Source organism: Peromyscus maniculatus, chromosome 12 (assembly GCF_049852395.1).
Source record: "Peromyscus maniculatus bairdii isolate BWxNUB_F1_BW_parent chromosome 12, HU_Pman_BW_mat_3.1, whole genome shotgun sequence".
Taxonomy (NCBI): Eukaryota; Metazoa; Chordata; class Mammalia; order Rodentia; family Cricetidae; genus Peromyscus; species Peromyscus maniculatus.
The window spans coordinates 4,234,875-4,249,860 of record NC_134863.1 but is presented as its reverse complement, the minus strand read 5'-3'; the positions used below and the strand labels follow the sequence as shown (position 1 = coordinate 4,249,860).

The window sequence follows — 14,986 nt, the reverse complement described above, 5'->3', positions numbered from 1 at the left end:
CTGTCTTTTTATGGGACGCTGTCAGACACCAGCTCTTCAGATCCTGCCCATTCACAGAACACTCCCCAAAGGCTGCCTTCTCTTGCCTATGGTGTGCGCTGAGGTTTAGAGACTGTCAAGGACACTTGGCCAGACTCCTGCCTTCATCTCACTCTGCTGGACATTTGCAAACCCCGCATGATCCCGTAGCGGGGGCCTGCATGATGTCCAGTTGGCTGGAGTGGTTGTGCCGGGGTGGGAGAGCTAGCTAGTATCTGCTGCCGTGCTTCCGGGTGGGTTCAGCCCCCAACCTGGACCCACTGAAGGGGCTCAGCAGGTGGTGGAGCACGCAGGACCGGTGGAGCCCTAGGACTAGTCAGCTCTGGTCTACTCGCTAAGAGGGTTATTCTGGTACTAACGCGGTGCGGAGCCCTGTGCAGAACCCAACAGGGGATGAGTTGTGAGGCTCCGGTTTATCCAGTGCCTGGGAGCCAGGGGCGGGCTCTGCACGCAGGCGTTGTAAACTAGCGGGGCAGGCGCAGTGCGCACGGTGGCGGCGGCGGCGGCGACAGCAGGTGGGTTGCTGCGGGTCTAGCGGGACAGCAGCTGTGGGGATGCAAATGCAAGCGAAGGCTAGAATGTCTGGGGGCCAGGGGCACGGCGGAGGCAGCCAGCCCCAGCAGCCGCGGCTGGGGCTCATATGGCGAGGGGAGGTGCCCTACAGCTTCCACATCCGGGGCTCAGGGCCCTTGCAGCCCTAGCCTCCTGGCCTCAGGTGAGCTGATCCTCCAACCTGTTGGAAGGATGGGGTGGGGTGGTGGTGATCGCTTTTCTCTGAGTCCAGGCGTCCTCGTTGGCCACGCTCAGGGCTGCAGGAACTGCTCCTGTTCCGGGTCCTGCCATCCTGGCCCTGCTCCAAGGAAGCCTCCCATTCCTCCTTGCTCGTGGAACCTGTTCCACTCCTGGCTAATGTTCTTAAGCAACCTCCCACTCACCCTCAGAAGCACCTGCAGGGCTCGCAGGTCCGCTCCAGGTCTGCACCACCCTGCCATTTCCACTGCCTGAGGCTGACAGGAGGAACCTCCATGATGTCAATGCCTCCTGCCCACAGTCCCTGACACCACCCCGCCTACCCTACACACACATACTCTCATTTAAGCCTTCTAAGGTAGGTCCACGGTGCAGGTGTCCTGGGATCCTAGGGAGAGGCGAGAACTGGGTGGACAGCCTGGGAAAGAACGGAGGCTGGCTGGTTATTCCTGCTGTCTGTCCCCAGCAGTTTCCAGAAGCTGGCTCAGGACTCCTCAGCCGTCTGCCATGGCCCCGGGACTGCCCAGCACTGCCCGCCTGGCACGCTTCTGCCAGAAACTGAACCGTCTGAAGCCACTGGAAGAGTCTAGCATGGACACGTCACTGCGACGCTGCCTGTCCACACTGGACTTGACCCTGCTGGGTGTGGGTGGCATGGTGGGCTCTGGGCTCTATGTGCTCACAGGCACGGTGGCCAAGGACATGGCTGGCCCCGCCGTGCTCCTGTCCTTTTTGGTGGCTGCGGTAGCCTCCTTGCTGGCAGCCCTGTGCTATGCAGAATTTGGAGCCCGTGTGCCCCGCACTGGCTCTGCATACCTGTTCACCTACGTGTCCATGGGTGAAATATGGGCATTCCTCATAGGCTGGAATGTGCTCCTGGAGTACCTCATTGGAGGTGCTGCTGTGGCCCGTGCCTGGAGTGGCTATCTGGATGCCATCTTTAACCACAGCATTCGCAACTTCACAGAGTCTCACATGGGTGTCTGGCAGGTGCCCTTCCTGGCCCGTTATCCAGATTTTCTGGCCGCCGGCATTTTACTTGTGGCTTCTGCCTTTGTCTCCTGTGGAGCCCGAGTCTCCTCCTGGCTGAACCACACGTTCTCAGCCATCAGTATGATTGTCATCCTTTTCATCATCGTCCTGGGTTTCATCCTGGCCCGCCCTCACAACTGGAGCCCAGAAGAGGGTGGTTTTGCACCCTTCGGCTTCTCTGGCATCCTGGCAGGCACGGCCACCTGTTTCTATGCCTTTGTGGGTTTTGATGTCATTGCCGCCTCCAGTGAGGAGGCCAAAAACCCTCGGTGGGCTGTGCCCATGGCCATCGCCATCTCCCTTGGCCTGGCAGCTGGCGCCTACATCCTGGTCTCCACTGTGTTGACCCTCATGGTACCTTGGCACAGCCTGGACCCTGACTCGGCGCTCGCTGATGCCTTCTACAGGCGTGGCTACAGCTGGGCCGGCTTCATTGTGGCGGTTGGTTCTATCTGTGGTAAGGGACCCTCCTGGGCAGGGTGGGAGGGGACAGGGTAGTTAGTGGGCCTTGCCCCAAACCTCTCAAAATACTTCCGCCCAGGCCCCGGTGTTACCTACCTGTATAATGAGCTCACGAAAACACTGGTTTTCAGAGACTTGTTGGCAGACTCTCTCCCCACACGTTGTACACAGAATATCAGTTTGGGAGCACATGCTCACGGGTCCTTCCCAGTCAGACTGCCTAAAGGGGAATGCCCCATTCCTCGGTGGGAGGTGGGAGGCTAATACTCTCAATACACACTATCTGAGAGCCTGGTAGCAGCCCTGCTGGGCTCGTCTGCCATGCTGATAGCTGCCTATGCTCTGCTGCAGCCATGAATACGGTCCTGCTCAGCAACCTCTTCTCCCTGCCTCGCATTGTCTATGCCATGGCCGCCGACGGGCTCTTCTTCCAGGTGTTTGCCCGTGTGCACCCCCGGACACAGGTGCCTGTAGTAGGAATCCTGGTGTTTGGGGTCCTCATGTCTCTCCTGGCGCTGCTGATGGACCTGGAGGCGCTGGTCCAGTTCCTGTCCATCGGCACCCTGCTGGCCTATACCTTTGTAGCCACCAGCATCATTGTGCTGCGCTTCCAGAAAGCTTCTCCACCCAGCTCCCCGTGCCTCGCCAGCCCTGGTCCCACAACTAAGAAGTATGACTCCTTCTCGGACCACATACAGCTAGTGGGTGCTGAACAGACCTCCATGTCTGAGACTGGGCAGCTGCGACCAGCCCTGAAGCCTTTCCTGGGCTTCCTGAATGGATGCAGCCCTGGAACTGCTGTGGCCTGGGCGCTTGGCATCTTGGTAGCCTCAGCTATCTCCCTGGCATGTGTGCTGGTCTTCGGGAACTCAGACCTGCGCCTCCCACGGTGGGGCTACGTCCTGCTGCTGGCCGTCAGTGGTTCTGTCTTTCTGTTCAGCCTTCTGGTCCTGGGGGCTCACCAGCAGCAAAAGAAACAAGACACTTTTCAGGTACACCCCCACCCCATCCCCCGCCTTGTGCCTCGCCAACACTGTTCCTTCCCAGGCCAAACTGTCCCTTTCCCCCAGTCTCTCATGCTAACCGAGCCATTCAGAGGGGCTCATGGGGCTGGGGAGACAGGTTGATCCATTCCCACTTTCTCCAACATCCTGCATGGCGAGGGTACACCTGCCTCCAAACCTTCCGAGACAAAGAAGGCTTCTGTGGAACTTCCACACAGCCGGGCTCTGGCCTGGTGTATCTATCCTGCAGCCAAGCTCAGCCTCACCCTTGCACCCTCAGATCCCGTTGGTGCCCCTAACTCCAGCCCTCAGCATCCTTCTCAACATTTGCCTCATGCTGAAGCTGAGCTACCTGACGTGGCTGCGCTTTATCTTCTGGCTGCTGGTTGGTGAGTGGGGCCCGGGCTTGCACAGGCCCACCGTGGGAGGACAGGGAGGGCAGGTGGGGCTGGGACCTGCCCCTCAGGCTCACGCCCACTCCTGCAGGACTCATCGTGTATTTTGGCTACGGGATCTGGCACAGCAAGGAGAACCAGAGGGAGCCACTGGAGCTGACGACCGCACACTATGTGGTGTTCCCCAGTGGCAGCCTGGAGGAAACAGTGCGGGCTGTGCAGCCTGCTGGCCAGGCCCCAGGCCAGGAGGAGGCAGGCTGCACGGAGTAGCTGGCCAGCCTGTGAGGCTGCCTCAGAGAGGGCCCCCGCATCGTCCACATCGGAGGCCAGGATTGGCAGCTGTCTGCCCAAGGAAGCTTGGATTTGAAGCCTTCCCAGACTGGGCTGGGCGGGTTGTCAGTTCCCAGGAAGTGATAACGGGATAGGCCTTGGCCGGTGCTGGCATATACTCACTGCCCAGGGCTTTCCTGTTTATGATCCACTCTGGATGCCTGGGCAGGTGGAGCAGAGTGGGCAGGGAAGAGGCCCCAGCACCTGGGACCCATAATAATAACTAATCAGCGAGTGTTATAATCAGCTGTCGTGTACGCTGTGGCATTCTTTGTGGCACTGAGTTCTTACTTGCCTGAAGAACCAAACAATTGTCCCCAGTCCACAGCAGAGACACAGAGGTCTACGAGAAGTACATGCATAATGTGAAGAGGGGCTTGTGGGAAGACAGGGTCGGATTCCTCATATGTCCTCCATAAGGGTGTGCGTGCGTGCGTGCGTGCGTGCGTGCGTGCGTGCGTGCGTGCGTGCGTGCGTGCGTGTATGTATGTTAGTGGTGCTTGAGATGGAAGTTAAGACCTTGAGATTGTTAGGCAAGGATTCCACTAGTGACCTGTATCCCCAGATCCCTGACATGTCCTCTAGCAGGGTAACCTGGACTCAGAAAGCAACTGAAAAAGGCATTGGGTGTCAGCGTCTCTTGATTTTCCTGGGCTCCTGGGGATCAAAGCATGTGCCCAGGGACAGCCTAGGGACATTGAAATGCACTGAACACAGGTATACAGCCACAAGACACTCCCCCAGCACATTCTGCATGGCCCACACGGTTGCCCTTGGAGTGCACACTATGTACAGACTAAATTGATCACTGTTTCCACATCCGGGCTCCTAGCCACAGCTTACTCTTTTTTTTTTTTTTTTTTTTTTTTTTTGGTTTTTCGAGACAGGGTTTCTCTGTGTAGCTTTGCACCTTTCCTGGAACTCACTTGGTAGCCCAGGCTGGCCTTGAACTCACAGAGATCTGCCTGGCTCTGCCTCCCGAGTGCTGGCATTAAAGGCGTGCGCCACCACCGCCCGGCCAGCTGACTCTTTTACTGTCTCTGGATACTCTGGGATGTTTTCAGATGAAGTCTTTGGGGCCCCTACTACTTGTGAATCTCCAGGGCAACAGTGACCATGAGAGGCGGGCTTGGAGTAGTCCGTGAGTGGCACACTTGAGTGTGCATGGATGCACGTGTGCTTGGCCCTGTGTCCACTACCTGCCAGCCTGCTAGGCAGCTGGGGGGCTACAGTTCAGAGAGGGAGAAAGTCCTGGTCCACTCTGCACCTCCCTCTGTCTAAGGAAGACGTCTCCCTCTTCTCGTTCCTCCCTTTAAAGACTGCACAGGAAGCTGCTTGCTTTGGCAAGCTTTACTTCAGCAATGATACCACGGTTCTTTGGGTCCCCAAGAATCACTGGGTCCACGTGACCCACCTGGAGTAACCAGCCTCCCCCCCCCCCCCAACGCCGTGTTTGGAGGCCAGAGCCCTGAGGGCTGAGAGACATCAGGACTCCAAAGGCTTTTTGGAGGATCTGGAGGTCAGGTGATCCTAGATGTTGGTGCAGTTTCAGCCTCAGCCCTGGAACTCCCCTGGTCACTGTGCATCCATAACAAAGCTGCCTCTTTCCTCCCGGGGTGCAAACTCCATCCATCATGCCCCACACTTGGACCAAGAAACGGCCATGTTTCTGTGGCCCTGCCCCTGCCATCCTTTCTGAGGGCTTTGGGGCATGGAGGAAGTCAGAACCAGCTACCCTCCGTGTCCTTCATGGAGTCATACCTCAAACCTCCGGCACTCCGGCTGGGGCCAGACTTAGGGCCTCTGGAAGGCAGGTGCTTCAGTGTACATTGAGGCTGCCAGAAATGTCTTCATGGCAGGAAGTCCTAGATGTGCCGTCTCTCATCTCACCTAGGCCCCTGAGAAACCTGGCGGTCAGGTCAAGGGGGCTGGAACCACATGGCAGAGTCACCCAGAAGACAGAGACGCCCGAGGAGCCAGGAAATCAGTGTTTCGGCCACATTGCCTTCTCCTCTCTCAGGCTGGACCCAGGAAGGAGTCTGGTGGAAACTGGAGCTTTGTCCTTGATGTTCTCAGCATCCTTCCCGACCCCTGAGCTTTAACCCACAGGGAGCGGCTATAAGCCTCAGGAATGGATAGGCCGGTGGATGATAACCACCCAGACAAGGCCACTGGTGCATGGATGTCTGGATCCCAGCAGCAACAGACATGGGGCGGGTACAAGTCACTACTGAGACACTAGGCAGCAGGATTTGCAGGTGTGGAAGCCAGCTCAGTCTATGCAGCGTTGATAGTTGCCTTTGGAGCTTTTGCCTACAAGGATAACAGATTAGGGATCAAGGTACCGTCCCCCAAAGTGTGGCAGAACCCAGTGTTCAGGCGGAGTGACACAAGCAGGCCCACCACTCACTTCTTCATACTTGGTCCTCCAGTAGAAACGGGCTTCTCTATCCACATACAGTAGTAGCAGGTCACAGAGGAAGGTGACCTGGAAGAGGCAGGACCTACCATGTTCTAGATTCCTCCAGCCAAGCCCTCACCCAGGACACACTATGCAGGTCCGGTGGGTGCCCCAGGCCCTGGCGGATGGTTACTGCGGCCAGCGTGAACCCTAGGTTCAGACTTACCATGCCCAGCCAAGCTGCTCCTGTGCCCACTGTGATGGCCGTCGGGATGAGTGCAAACTTCCCTGCCTGAGAGACCTGGGCTGAGCCTCCGCGCCTGGGGCTGTCCTCCCAAACCTCCCCGGGTCTAAACTTTACCTTCCCAGTGACCAGAATGTCAAAGCGGATCCCATAGAGCTTGAGCAGACTCCGGGCTTCCACACCCGAGGCTTCCCACCAGTGATTGGCTGTCCTGGGGATCGCAGAGAAGACGCCATTGGTTTGCATGCTGCATTTCAGGCCGGATTACCCACGGACTCTACCAGCCCAAGCCTTAGGCTCCATGTAGGTGTTAAGGAAGGGGAAAGCGGCCCAAACCCTGGGCAGGGCCTGACGGGAGGAGGGCGTGTCGGGAGGAGGACCAGAGAGGGCACGGGAATGCTGAAATGAACACTGGCAGCCGGGGATGGGAGAGGGGGTGGGGTGGAGGTGAGGGCTGGGGAATTCTGAGACAGCGGTTCCTTTCGGCACAGAACTGGGGGAGGAAGTGAGCCAGGCGCTGTGGCAGGGCTGGAGAACGCACTCAGCGGAGAGAAGGGCGCCCGCAGGGGCAGTGGGCACAGAGGCGCGCCCCATAAGGTTGTGAAAGGTGGGGAGCCGAGCACCATGAGCTGTATGGAGGGCGCTGTCCTTGGGCCTACGGCCACCTGTGCACCTGCTACTACGTGAGATAAAATGATATTAAGGGGCAGGAGGAGCCCAAGGGTCTACTTGGGGAACTGAAAACATGACGATACCTGCAGTTTAAGATCTCTTAGTGCCTCTGGGATTGGAAAATGCAGATTTGGGAACATTACTAACACAGTGGGAAAACTATAAAATGTTAGATTTAATCTACCAACACCCTTTTCCTAACTTCCTTCCTTCCTCCCCTCCCCCCTCCTCTCCTTCCTCCCCCCCCTTCCCCAGGCTGCCTCAGACTTGCTATAAAGCCGAGGATGACTCTGACCCTCCCCCTCCTTTCTCTGCCTCCTGAGGGCTAGGATTAGGGATTACAGCATGTTCTATGACCATCTACCCAGTGTCCAGAGTTGTCTGTGGCAATGGGACAGTGGTCATGTGGAAACACTCCTCAACAGCGTTGGGAAGGGTGAGTATCCAACATCTGGTATTTCCTTCCGAATAGTTCTGAGGCCCTGGGTCCAGCTGCTGGCACTGCCGGGGGGGGGGGGGGGGCAGCAAACCCGGGTCAGGGGCGTATAAATATTTGTGCTGCTGGTCTGAATTTTTCCACAGATATTTTTTGGGTAATTTTTAGGTGAAGTCCTATAGGGAAATTAAAGGTGAGAGGTGTCTGTGCTCTGGAGAAGCAGGACCATCTGGGAGAGGCTGCACCGAGATCTGCAGTGAGGAGCCTGTACTGACAGCTGAGTAAGGGAAGAGGGAACGGAGCCGGGGACAGGGAACACCCACAGGACCCTGTACACACAGCAGAGATCCTGAGGTCTGGGGACACCCACAGGACCCTTGTACACACAGCAGAGATATGTGCTCTGTTCTGTGGTTGCAGGGAGACAGGAGCAGCCAGGACTGTGGCAGTCGGGGCCGTACCTGAAGTTGTACCCTCTCTGCTGCAGCCGGAAGGAGTACTGGGGACAGCAGTCAGAGCCCCTGGTGTCCAGGTTGCAGTCCCAGTGGATGCTGATGCCCACAGCGCCACCCTGCACACAACACACTTCTGTTGCACTGGCACATGGGCTCGAGGCCCCAACCCTGAGCTGCAGGAACTTCGTCCCAAATGACTCACCAGCAATGCCAGGTCCTCAAAGTCCCCTCCAGCCATGGCCACAAGGTCCCCGATGCGGAACACTGGACAGTACGGGCTGGAATGAGGATCGTAGCGGCAATGCTTGAAATAGGTGCTGTCCCAGGTGTCTAAGGCGTTGGTTCTAGAAAGGAGAGTGACGGGGATCAGATGACCCAAGAGGCATGGGGCATCTGGGCTCAACCAAGACCTGCCCATGCTTACTTGGAGAAGTTGAACTTGCTGAAGGTGACAGTGTTTTTGATGAAAAGTGTGAAGTTCTGGGCCTGAATCAGCAGGGGTTTCCTGAGGACAGATGGTGTACCGGCAGCATTTTGCTTATCCTAGGGCCCGCCCTGCCCCGGGAGAGAAAGGAGACTCACCTGGGCACAGCACCATGCTCCACTGGGCACCAGCTCCAGATCTCACAGGTCCTGTGGGTTCCGTTGAACACCACACACTGACCCGTTTTTATACCTTGAAAACACAAAATGAGCTCCAAGGCCTCAAGTCTCCATGGGTCCTGAGGAGGGTGTGGGGCCCGGGGTTGTCGGCAGAGTGAGGTGGGGCACAGACAAGGACCGCGGGGCCTGCTTTGGGGACCACACACTATCCCCCTCCTCCCGATGTTCGCCCACAGTTACCGTGGCTGTGCGTTCCCGTCTCCCCTTCAGGGCAGTCCTTGTCTTCCCAGCAGTTAGCCAGAGGAACGGAAGGGTGCTGAGGTAAGAGAGACTCTGGTCACCAACAGCACAGACTACAGTGACAAGACCCCTGGGATTCCTCCCAGGATGCCCTGGGTTTGGAAGCACAGGGAAGGTACAAACTGTAAGCTGGGAAGAAAGAACCGTCAGCCTCCCGGGGAGACGGGGTTCCAAGGGCAGAACAAGACTCCCGCTCTCCTGACAACGCCGTCCCTGATGGTTCACTGAGGTCCAGCTCTGGGATAACAGAGCAGGGGGTGGTACTAAAGAACCACGGAAGGACAGACTAGTGATGCTCAATGTAAGGTAGGCGTAGCCATCAGAGAGCAGGGGCCTGTACAGGGAGGGAAGCCCCCATACCTGCTAGGGCCAGTCTTTTCTGCCAAACATGGACACTGTGTCTATGCAAGGCCAAAGAGTCATGGAGGTGCACTAGGAGCTAAAGGTAGGTTCCTGGGGGTCCCCAACCTAAGACAGGAAGGCAGCCTTGAGCTTCAGAACCCTTATGGGGATTCAGTTCATGAGGAACTCCAGGATGACCACAGTACCATGGAAGCAAGGATGGCTGAGGGACTGAAAAGCCAGAAGGAGACTTAGGACTTAGCAGAGGTCGGAGTACAGCCACTTTCTCTGCTTTGCGGTCCTAACCTGTGTCTGAATGTCTCCAGCTCCTTCAACCAGACTCCATGGTGAGATGTGAGTACCTCCAAACGGCAGCCCAGGTGATGAGAAGCTGAGGCTCTTTACCATGCACTCCCTCCAGCTACCTTCTGCTCATACATCAACTCCAGCTTCTTAGCAGGACTCAGAGGCTCCATGAGATCTTGGGCTGTCATTTTTGTGACCCAGCCCTAATCTATGCTCTAGCCACACTGAGCAGCAGGTATGCCCAGAGACACCTCACCCCCTCACATAGCCTGGGCCTCTGCCCTGGCATCCTGTTGCAGCCACACTGACCCAGATCACCAGCTCCTTTAAGATTTTGTCCATGTACTTCCCTAAGTCTCCCCACTGCAGCCTCTGCCTTGTGAGCATTTGTGGAACCTGCTGCCTTGGCTGGACCATGACTGCAACTTGAGACACAGGGAGCTGGAGTTCTGCCAGCCCAGCCCGGGGCCTCACCCATATGGGGGGAGGTGCTCAAGAAAGGTTTGCAGAGGGATATGACACTCTATTGAGCATGTGCTTGGAGGGACCAGGCCACTAATATTCCAAGAAGAGCTGGCAGGAACTCTGGTTGTCCTCAGGAAACTGGTCAGATCTGGTGAGTTACTTCCCAGTCATGGGAGGTTCACTGGAAGAGCCAGAAGCCCCAGACAAGGAAAGAGGGAAAGTCTTGTGCTTTCTAAGAAGTGGATGTGTTGGTGTGGTGAAGTTTTGGAGTTGTCTACGTGGTGACCTAGAATCAACAACCTCTAAGCATCAGGAGCTGAGGAGTTGTCCGGGTTCCCCAGGGAGAGTTGCCCTTTGCGTACAGACATCACCTCTTCTGTGGACAGGGGTAAACTATGGGCATATGACATCCCCTGAAACGGTAATGTCACCAAATACCAGAGCCTGGAGTCCAGCCGGGCAAAGGTTGGACTTGAATGTGGTGCTTATATATGGACTGGGTCACAACTTTCACACAAAAGCCATGGTTGTGAGAGCTAGTGTGCTCTTTGAAAGACTGGAACATTCACAAATGGAAAAGGTGAGATGGGGGGGTGGCTCCATTTCTGCAGATAAAGCAGAAGGCTCAAGCATGAACACAGCTGGGCTGAAAAACACCCAGAGATCATAAATTACCTGAACACAAAGGCAGAAGTGTGCTTGGTCCCCAGCTGAAAGCTGACTCAGGACACGTTAATAAGGCTGGCGAAGAGAAGGGAGGTGCCCCCCCAGCTTGCCCCCTGCTCTTAATGCCCACCTGAGTGTGTGCTTGGCTGTAACCCAGAGGTGGGACCAGCATGGGAAAGAGACTGGAAACTGCCTCCACTCAGAGGTCTGGTGCCGTAGCCCACACGTGGGGTACCTTTGAGCAAGTGACTGAAACTTGGGGAGCCCCAAACACCTGTTTGATGGGAATTACAGTATTTCTGGTGGAAAGAGATGTCAAGACTCGATGAAATGACTTCTAGAAAGACTTAGCGAATTGCCTGATAAAACACAAGCTCAGGCTGAGTCCTGGTCCACGTGCGAAGGGGAAAGGAGCCGGGGCTGGCGAGAGGAGCGGGGTGTGTCAGAGGCTCTGGACAGACTCACCTCCGCGCATCTGCCCTGGACTTGAGCTGGCGTCACGAGGAAATTGGTCACCAGGAAGAACACATTCTCTCCCTGGAAGGCAAGGCTGGAGGTAGGCCTCGGCCGGACTCCACAGCCGAGGGGCTAGAAGCTGATGGTCTGTTTGCTGTTTGCTGGGAACGAAATCCACGATGGCAGGCATGCTAGGCCAGCGCTCTACCTCTGGGAACGGACCTCACGATGGCAGGCATGCTAGGCCAGCGCTCTACCTCTAGGAACGGAACCCACGATCGCAGGCATGCTAGGCAAGCGCTCTACCGCTCAGGTATGGCTCAGCCTGGGAGCCTGGACTTCGTGGGACGCCTTCTTGGCTGGCGCCATCGAGTCACCAACCTTGTGCTGCAGAAAGCGATGCCCAGCAAGGCAGGTAAAGCGGGCTGTGTTTACGGCCTTTCCTGAGCCCAAGGAAGGGTCAAGCCGCCATCCATGTCTTCCAAACAAGTTTCTTTTCAAATTCTCATGCACTCAAGCAGAACTTCCCAGAACCTCCTGACCCGAGGCACTGAAGACAGACAATGTGGACAGGGGGGCACTGCTGCTCACACCGGAACAGCCGGCAAGGGAGCGCTTGCGCAGAAAGCTAGCGCCCCCTGGAGCCAGAAGATGGTCAAGGCGGGGTAGTCACCCACGCTCCTGTAAGTACCCCCACTTGTTCCCGGAACTAGCTTGGAATGAAATTGGCCCGTTGCTGGTGTGCTAGGTGAGGTATACAGACTTTTGTTTATGTCTCCTCAGGAAATGTCACGCAGCAGCTGGCAGTCGGAGCCAGACCAGCCGGGTGGAGGGAGAAGGGAAGAAGAGTGAGCGGGTGGGGGGGGGGCGTCAGATTGCACCCCGACAGGCAAAGACAGGAAAAGGGACCGTGCGTCAGCCACAAGACGGCAAACTCCCAGCTTCTTCCTCACCACACCTACCCAAGACGAAGGCCTGCTGAGCTTATTTTTTCCTGCCAGAGGGATGCCCTTCTGGATGAATGGTCTCGACCAGTTCCGTTCAAGGCTGGTCCTGAGCTTGTCTCAGCTTGCATGCACCTACGGGCCTATCAGCTCCTTCTTTTAAGTTGATCATCCAAAATCCAAAAACAGGGACCCGTCCTGCACCACCACAAACATGTAAGGCCAGCATCCCTCCAAGGGAGAATGGACTTTGGTTTCTAGATCCCCTTCCCTCTGCTGGGAAGCCTGACTCGGTGCGGGGTGTGCACATTCACTTTTAATAAGACTTATCTGCTGTGACTGTGACTTATTTTCTGCCTTCTAAATCTTTTGTTGAGCAGTTTTATTAATAATGTGGATGAAAGTATGTGTGCTGTCAGTGTGCCTGGTGCCCTCAGAGGACGGAAGAAGACACTGGAACTCCCCCGGGACAGGAGTGACTGAAGGCTGCGAGTGTTGGGAACAGAACCCAGCACCTCTGCAAGAGCAGCCAGTGCTCTTAACAGCTGAGCCACCTCTCCAACCTTTTGATTCCTTTAATTAATTTTAATCCTTTTGATTCTTTCATCATTGGAAAAAATGAACCTGATCCAAGATCCCTAATGGTAACAAGGGGACTTGAGAAAGTTCAGCCCCTGGACTCCTTCGCCCCTACCTTTCATTCCAAGCATAAATCTTGAGCCCAAGATACTTCAGGTATACCTTTGTGAGGGCGGTGGATGGGTAGGGTGCTTTTCTGTTCTGTTCTTGATGGCACTGGGAATTGAACCCAGTGAGTGATGCCTGCCAGGCATCACTCTGCCTCTGAGCTGTATCTCTAACCTTCCTTTAAAAGAAAGTTCCACAGGCACAGGCTTCCTGACTCGGGAAGCTACACACCCCTGAAAGCCGCTTGCTCAGATTGACTCCGCGCACGCGCGCTCTTCTGAGAGGCCCTTTCCCTTCCCTGAGCGCTTCTCCCACCCTCTGGTACCACAGGCATCCCGTGTCTCTCATGCGTAGCAGCTAGGAGGACACTGTCAGTGGCCGAAGGACACCAGCCTCCTGCAGTGGGGACCTACCTGTGATGGCTTCACGAAGTCAGCCACATCCCATAGCCGGTTCTCTAGTTGCTTAATCTGGGTTACGGAAACCCCTTTGAGTTTAGTGATGACAGAAATGTGAGGGTCCACGTCCCATTCCTGGTAGCCTTTTTTGGCCAAGAGGGCCCACCTAGGGAGAAGGTGATGGACAGTGTAATGTGAGGAGATGTGAGGCGTATAACTCTAGGCTGTCTTAGTATACTCCAGAGGCTCCTTAGATCAGCGTGGAGGGCCTCACCCCTCTGTCCATCTGCACCTCTTGCTCTAGACCCCTGAGCAGGTGGAGCCTCAGATGGAGCTGTCCACCATGGCCACTTTTCACATGCCAATGCCTCCCATACACTCAGCAAACCCAGCTCCCTCCTTCAAGACACTTCAGCCATGCAGCTAGTGGTCTCTCTGGGAGCCTCAGTGCTCGGTTGCTCACAGATGCCAAGATTTACTGCCTCCTGCCCCACCAGGGTGTCTCTGGGCAGGAGTACTGCAGATGTACACAGAGAGCAAGATGTAGCCGGGAGCAATGTCCCTTAGGTGAGCACATGGCTGCGGCTGTCTTCTGACTGGACTAAAATCCTCCTAACGACCACCTCTCACCACCCCCAATCCCACTCTCCCACCAGCTGGAATTCTAAAGAGCCAGCTTCTGGCCCTCAGCCGGCGAGGCCCACAGCAGTCTGTGCAGCTGGCCTGATAAGACGGCTCTTACCCTATCACGTAGACCACCACTCCCAGCTGCAGCAGCCTCTGAGAGACACCCACCCGGCAGTTTCTAGTCATCACATACTTCTCTGTCTTGTAATCCAGAAACCCCCAGCCCACAAGTGCTGCCGCCACGGCAGAAGCCATGTTCCCCGGTCCTGCTGGTCACTAGTGCGTGAGTCAGCAGGCTGCTTCAGCCGCAGCTGAACAGGAGGCAGAGCGGCCATGCATGGGATCCAGGCCAGTGTTAAAGGGACATCTCCCTTCAGCAGGATCTGGCTCCTGGCTCAGTCCCAAACATCCGCTGATCTAGGCCTCCCATCGCATCCAAAGTCCTTGGGTTGGACCCTATGCATATAGAGAGGAGTAATCCTGTCCCTGCCCATCCATGTCACTTCTTTATAGGGTGGGCAGTGACCAGTGTGAGGGGACAGAAGCCCAGAGGAGGACTCTGAGCCCAAACGTGCATATTCTCAAGTGCAACCGGTCAAGTTAGGTTTGAGATGTCCCCGCTGGAGCGGCAGCACAGCCAAGACTAGCTCTTGAGAGGAAACCGAGACCCGCAGGCAGGACAGCATAGTTGTGGCTTCAGAGATAACCTTCGCTAGACTCTAACAGGGTCCTTCGGTCTTCCCCGGAGTCTGGAGTCAGACTGGGAAAGTCCGTGAAGGAACATGGGGATGACCACCCCTCTGCATGGCAGCAGTAGGTGTGGTAGTCAGCCCTGGTGAAGAGCGTGCCAAGGTCGTGGTGCAGCCACAAACAACACCCGGTTCCCCGGGAGACCGCGGGGTGGGAGGGCAGCACCATTACTGGCCTCAGTGACCGCCTGCTGCCCGCAAATCAAATTCGATTGGTCAGTGA

At 56.3% G+C, this 14,986-nt stretch overlaps 2 protein-coding genes across 10 annotated transcripts; one reads left to right on the top strand and one right to left on the bottom strand.

Moving 5' to 3' along the window:
• Window positions 1-410: 410 nt before the first annotated feature.
• Slc7a4 (solute carrier family 7 member 4) lies at window positions 411-4,258 on the top strand. 6 transcript variants are annotated; one of them, XM_015999706.3, is made up of 5 exons: window positions 411-554; window positions 1,256-2,278; window positions 2,635-3,275; window positions 3,568-3,676; window positions 3,774-4,258. In XM_015999706.3, the coding sequence occupies exons 2-5, from the start codon at window positions 1,297-1,299 to the stop codon at window positions 3,950-3,952; spliced, it is 1,911 nt and encodes a 636-aa protein (XP_015855192.1). In that variant the 5' UTR covers window positions 411-554; window positions 1,256-1,296; the 3' UTR covers window positions 3,953-4,258. The 6 variants fall into 6 exon arrangements, with proteins under 6 accessions (XP_015855192.1, XP_006981261.1, XP_015855188.1 ...); XM_006981199.4 differs by having other exon boundaries at window positions 413-554; window positions 1,259-2,278; XM_015999702.3 differs by having other exon boundaries at window positions 519-754; window positions 1,259-2,278.
• Window positions 4,259-4,865: 607 nt separating this feature from the next.
• On the bottom strand, window positions 4,866-14,851 carry P2rx6 (purinergic receptor P2X 6). 4 transcript variants are annotated; one of them, XM_042258987.2, is made up of 12 exons: window positions 14,208-14,845; window positions 13,403-13,553; window positions 11,368-11,439; window positions 9,064-9,139; window positions 8,803-8,896; window positions 8,645-8,725; window positions 8,423-8,564; window positions 8,227-8,336; window positions 6,775-6,868; window positions 6,640-6,705; window positions 6,423-6,500; window positions 4,866-6,325 (listed from the first exon to the last, which is right to left on the bottom strand). In XM_042258987.2, exons 1-12 carry the CDS (start codon window positions 14,267-14,269, stop codon window positions 6,290-6,292), a joined length of 1,062 nt encoding a protein of 353 aa, XP_042114921.1. In that variant the 5' UTR covers window positions 14,270-14,845; the 3' UTR covers window positions 4,866-6,289. The 4 variants fall into 4 exon arrangements, with proteins under 4 accessions (XP_042114921.1, XP_006981263.1, XP_042114922.1 ...); XM_006981201.4 differs by having other exon boundaries at window positions 14,130-14,839; XM_042258988.2 differs by lacking the exon at window positions 11,368-11,439 and having other exon boundaries at window positions 14,208-14,851.
• Between the last annotated feature and the right edge of the window lie 135 nt (window positions 14,852-14,986).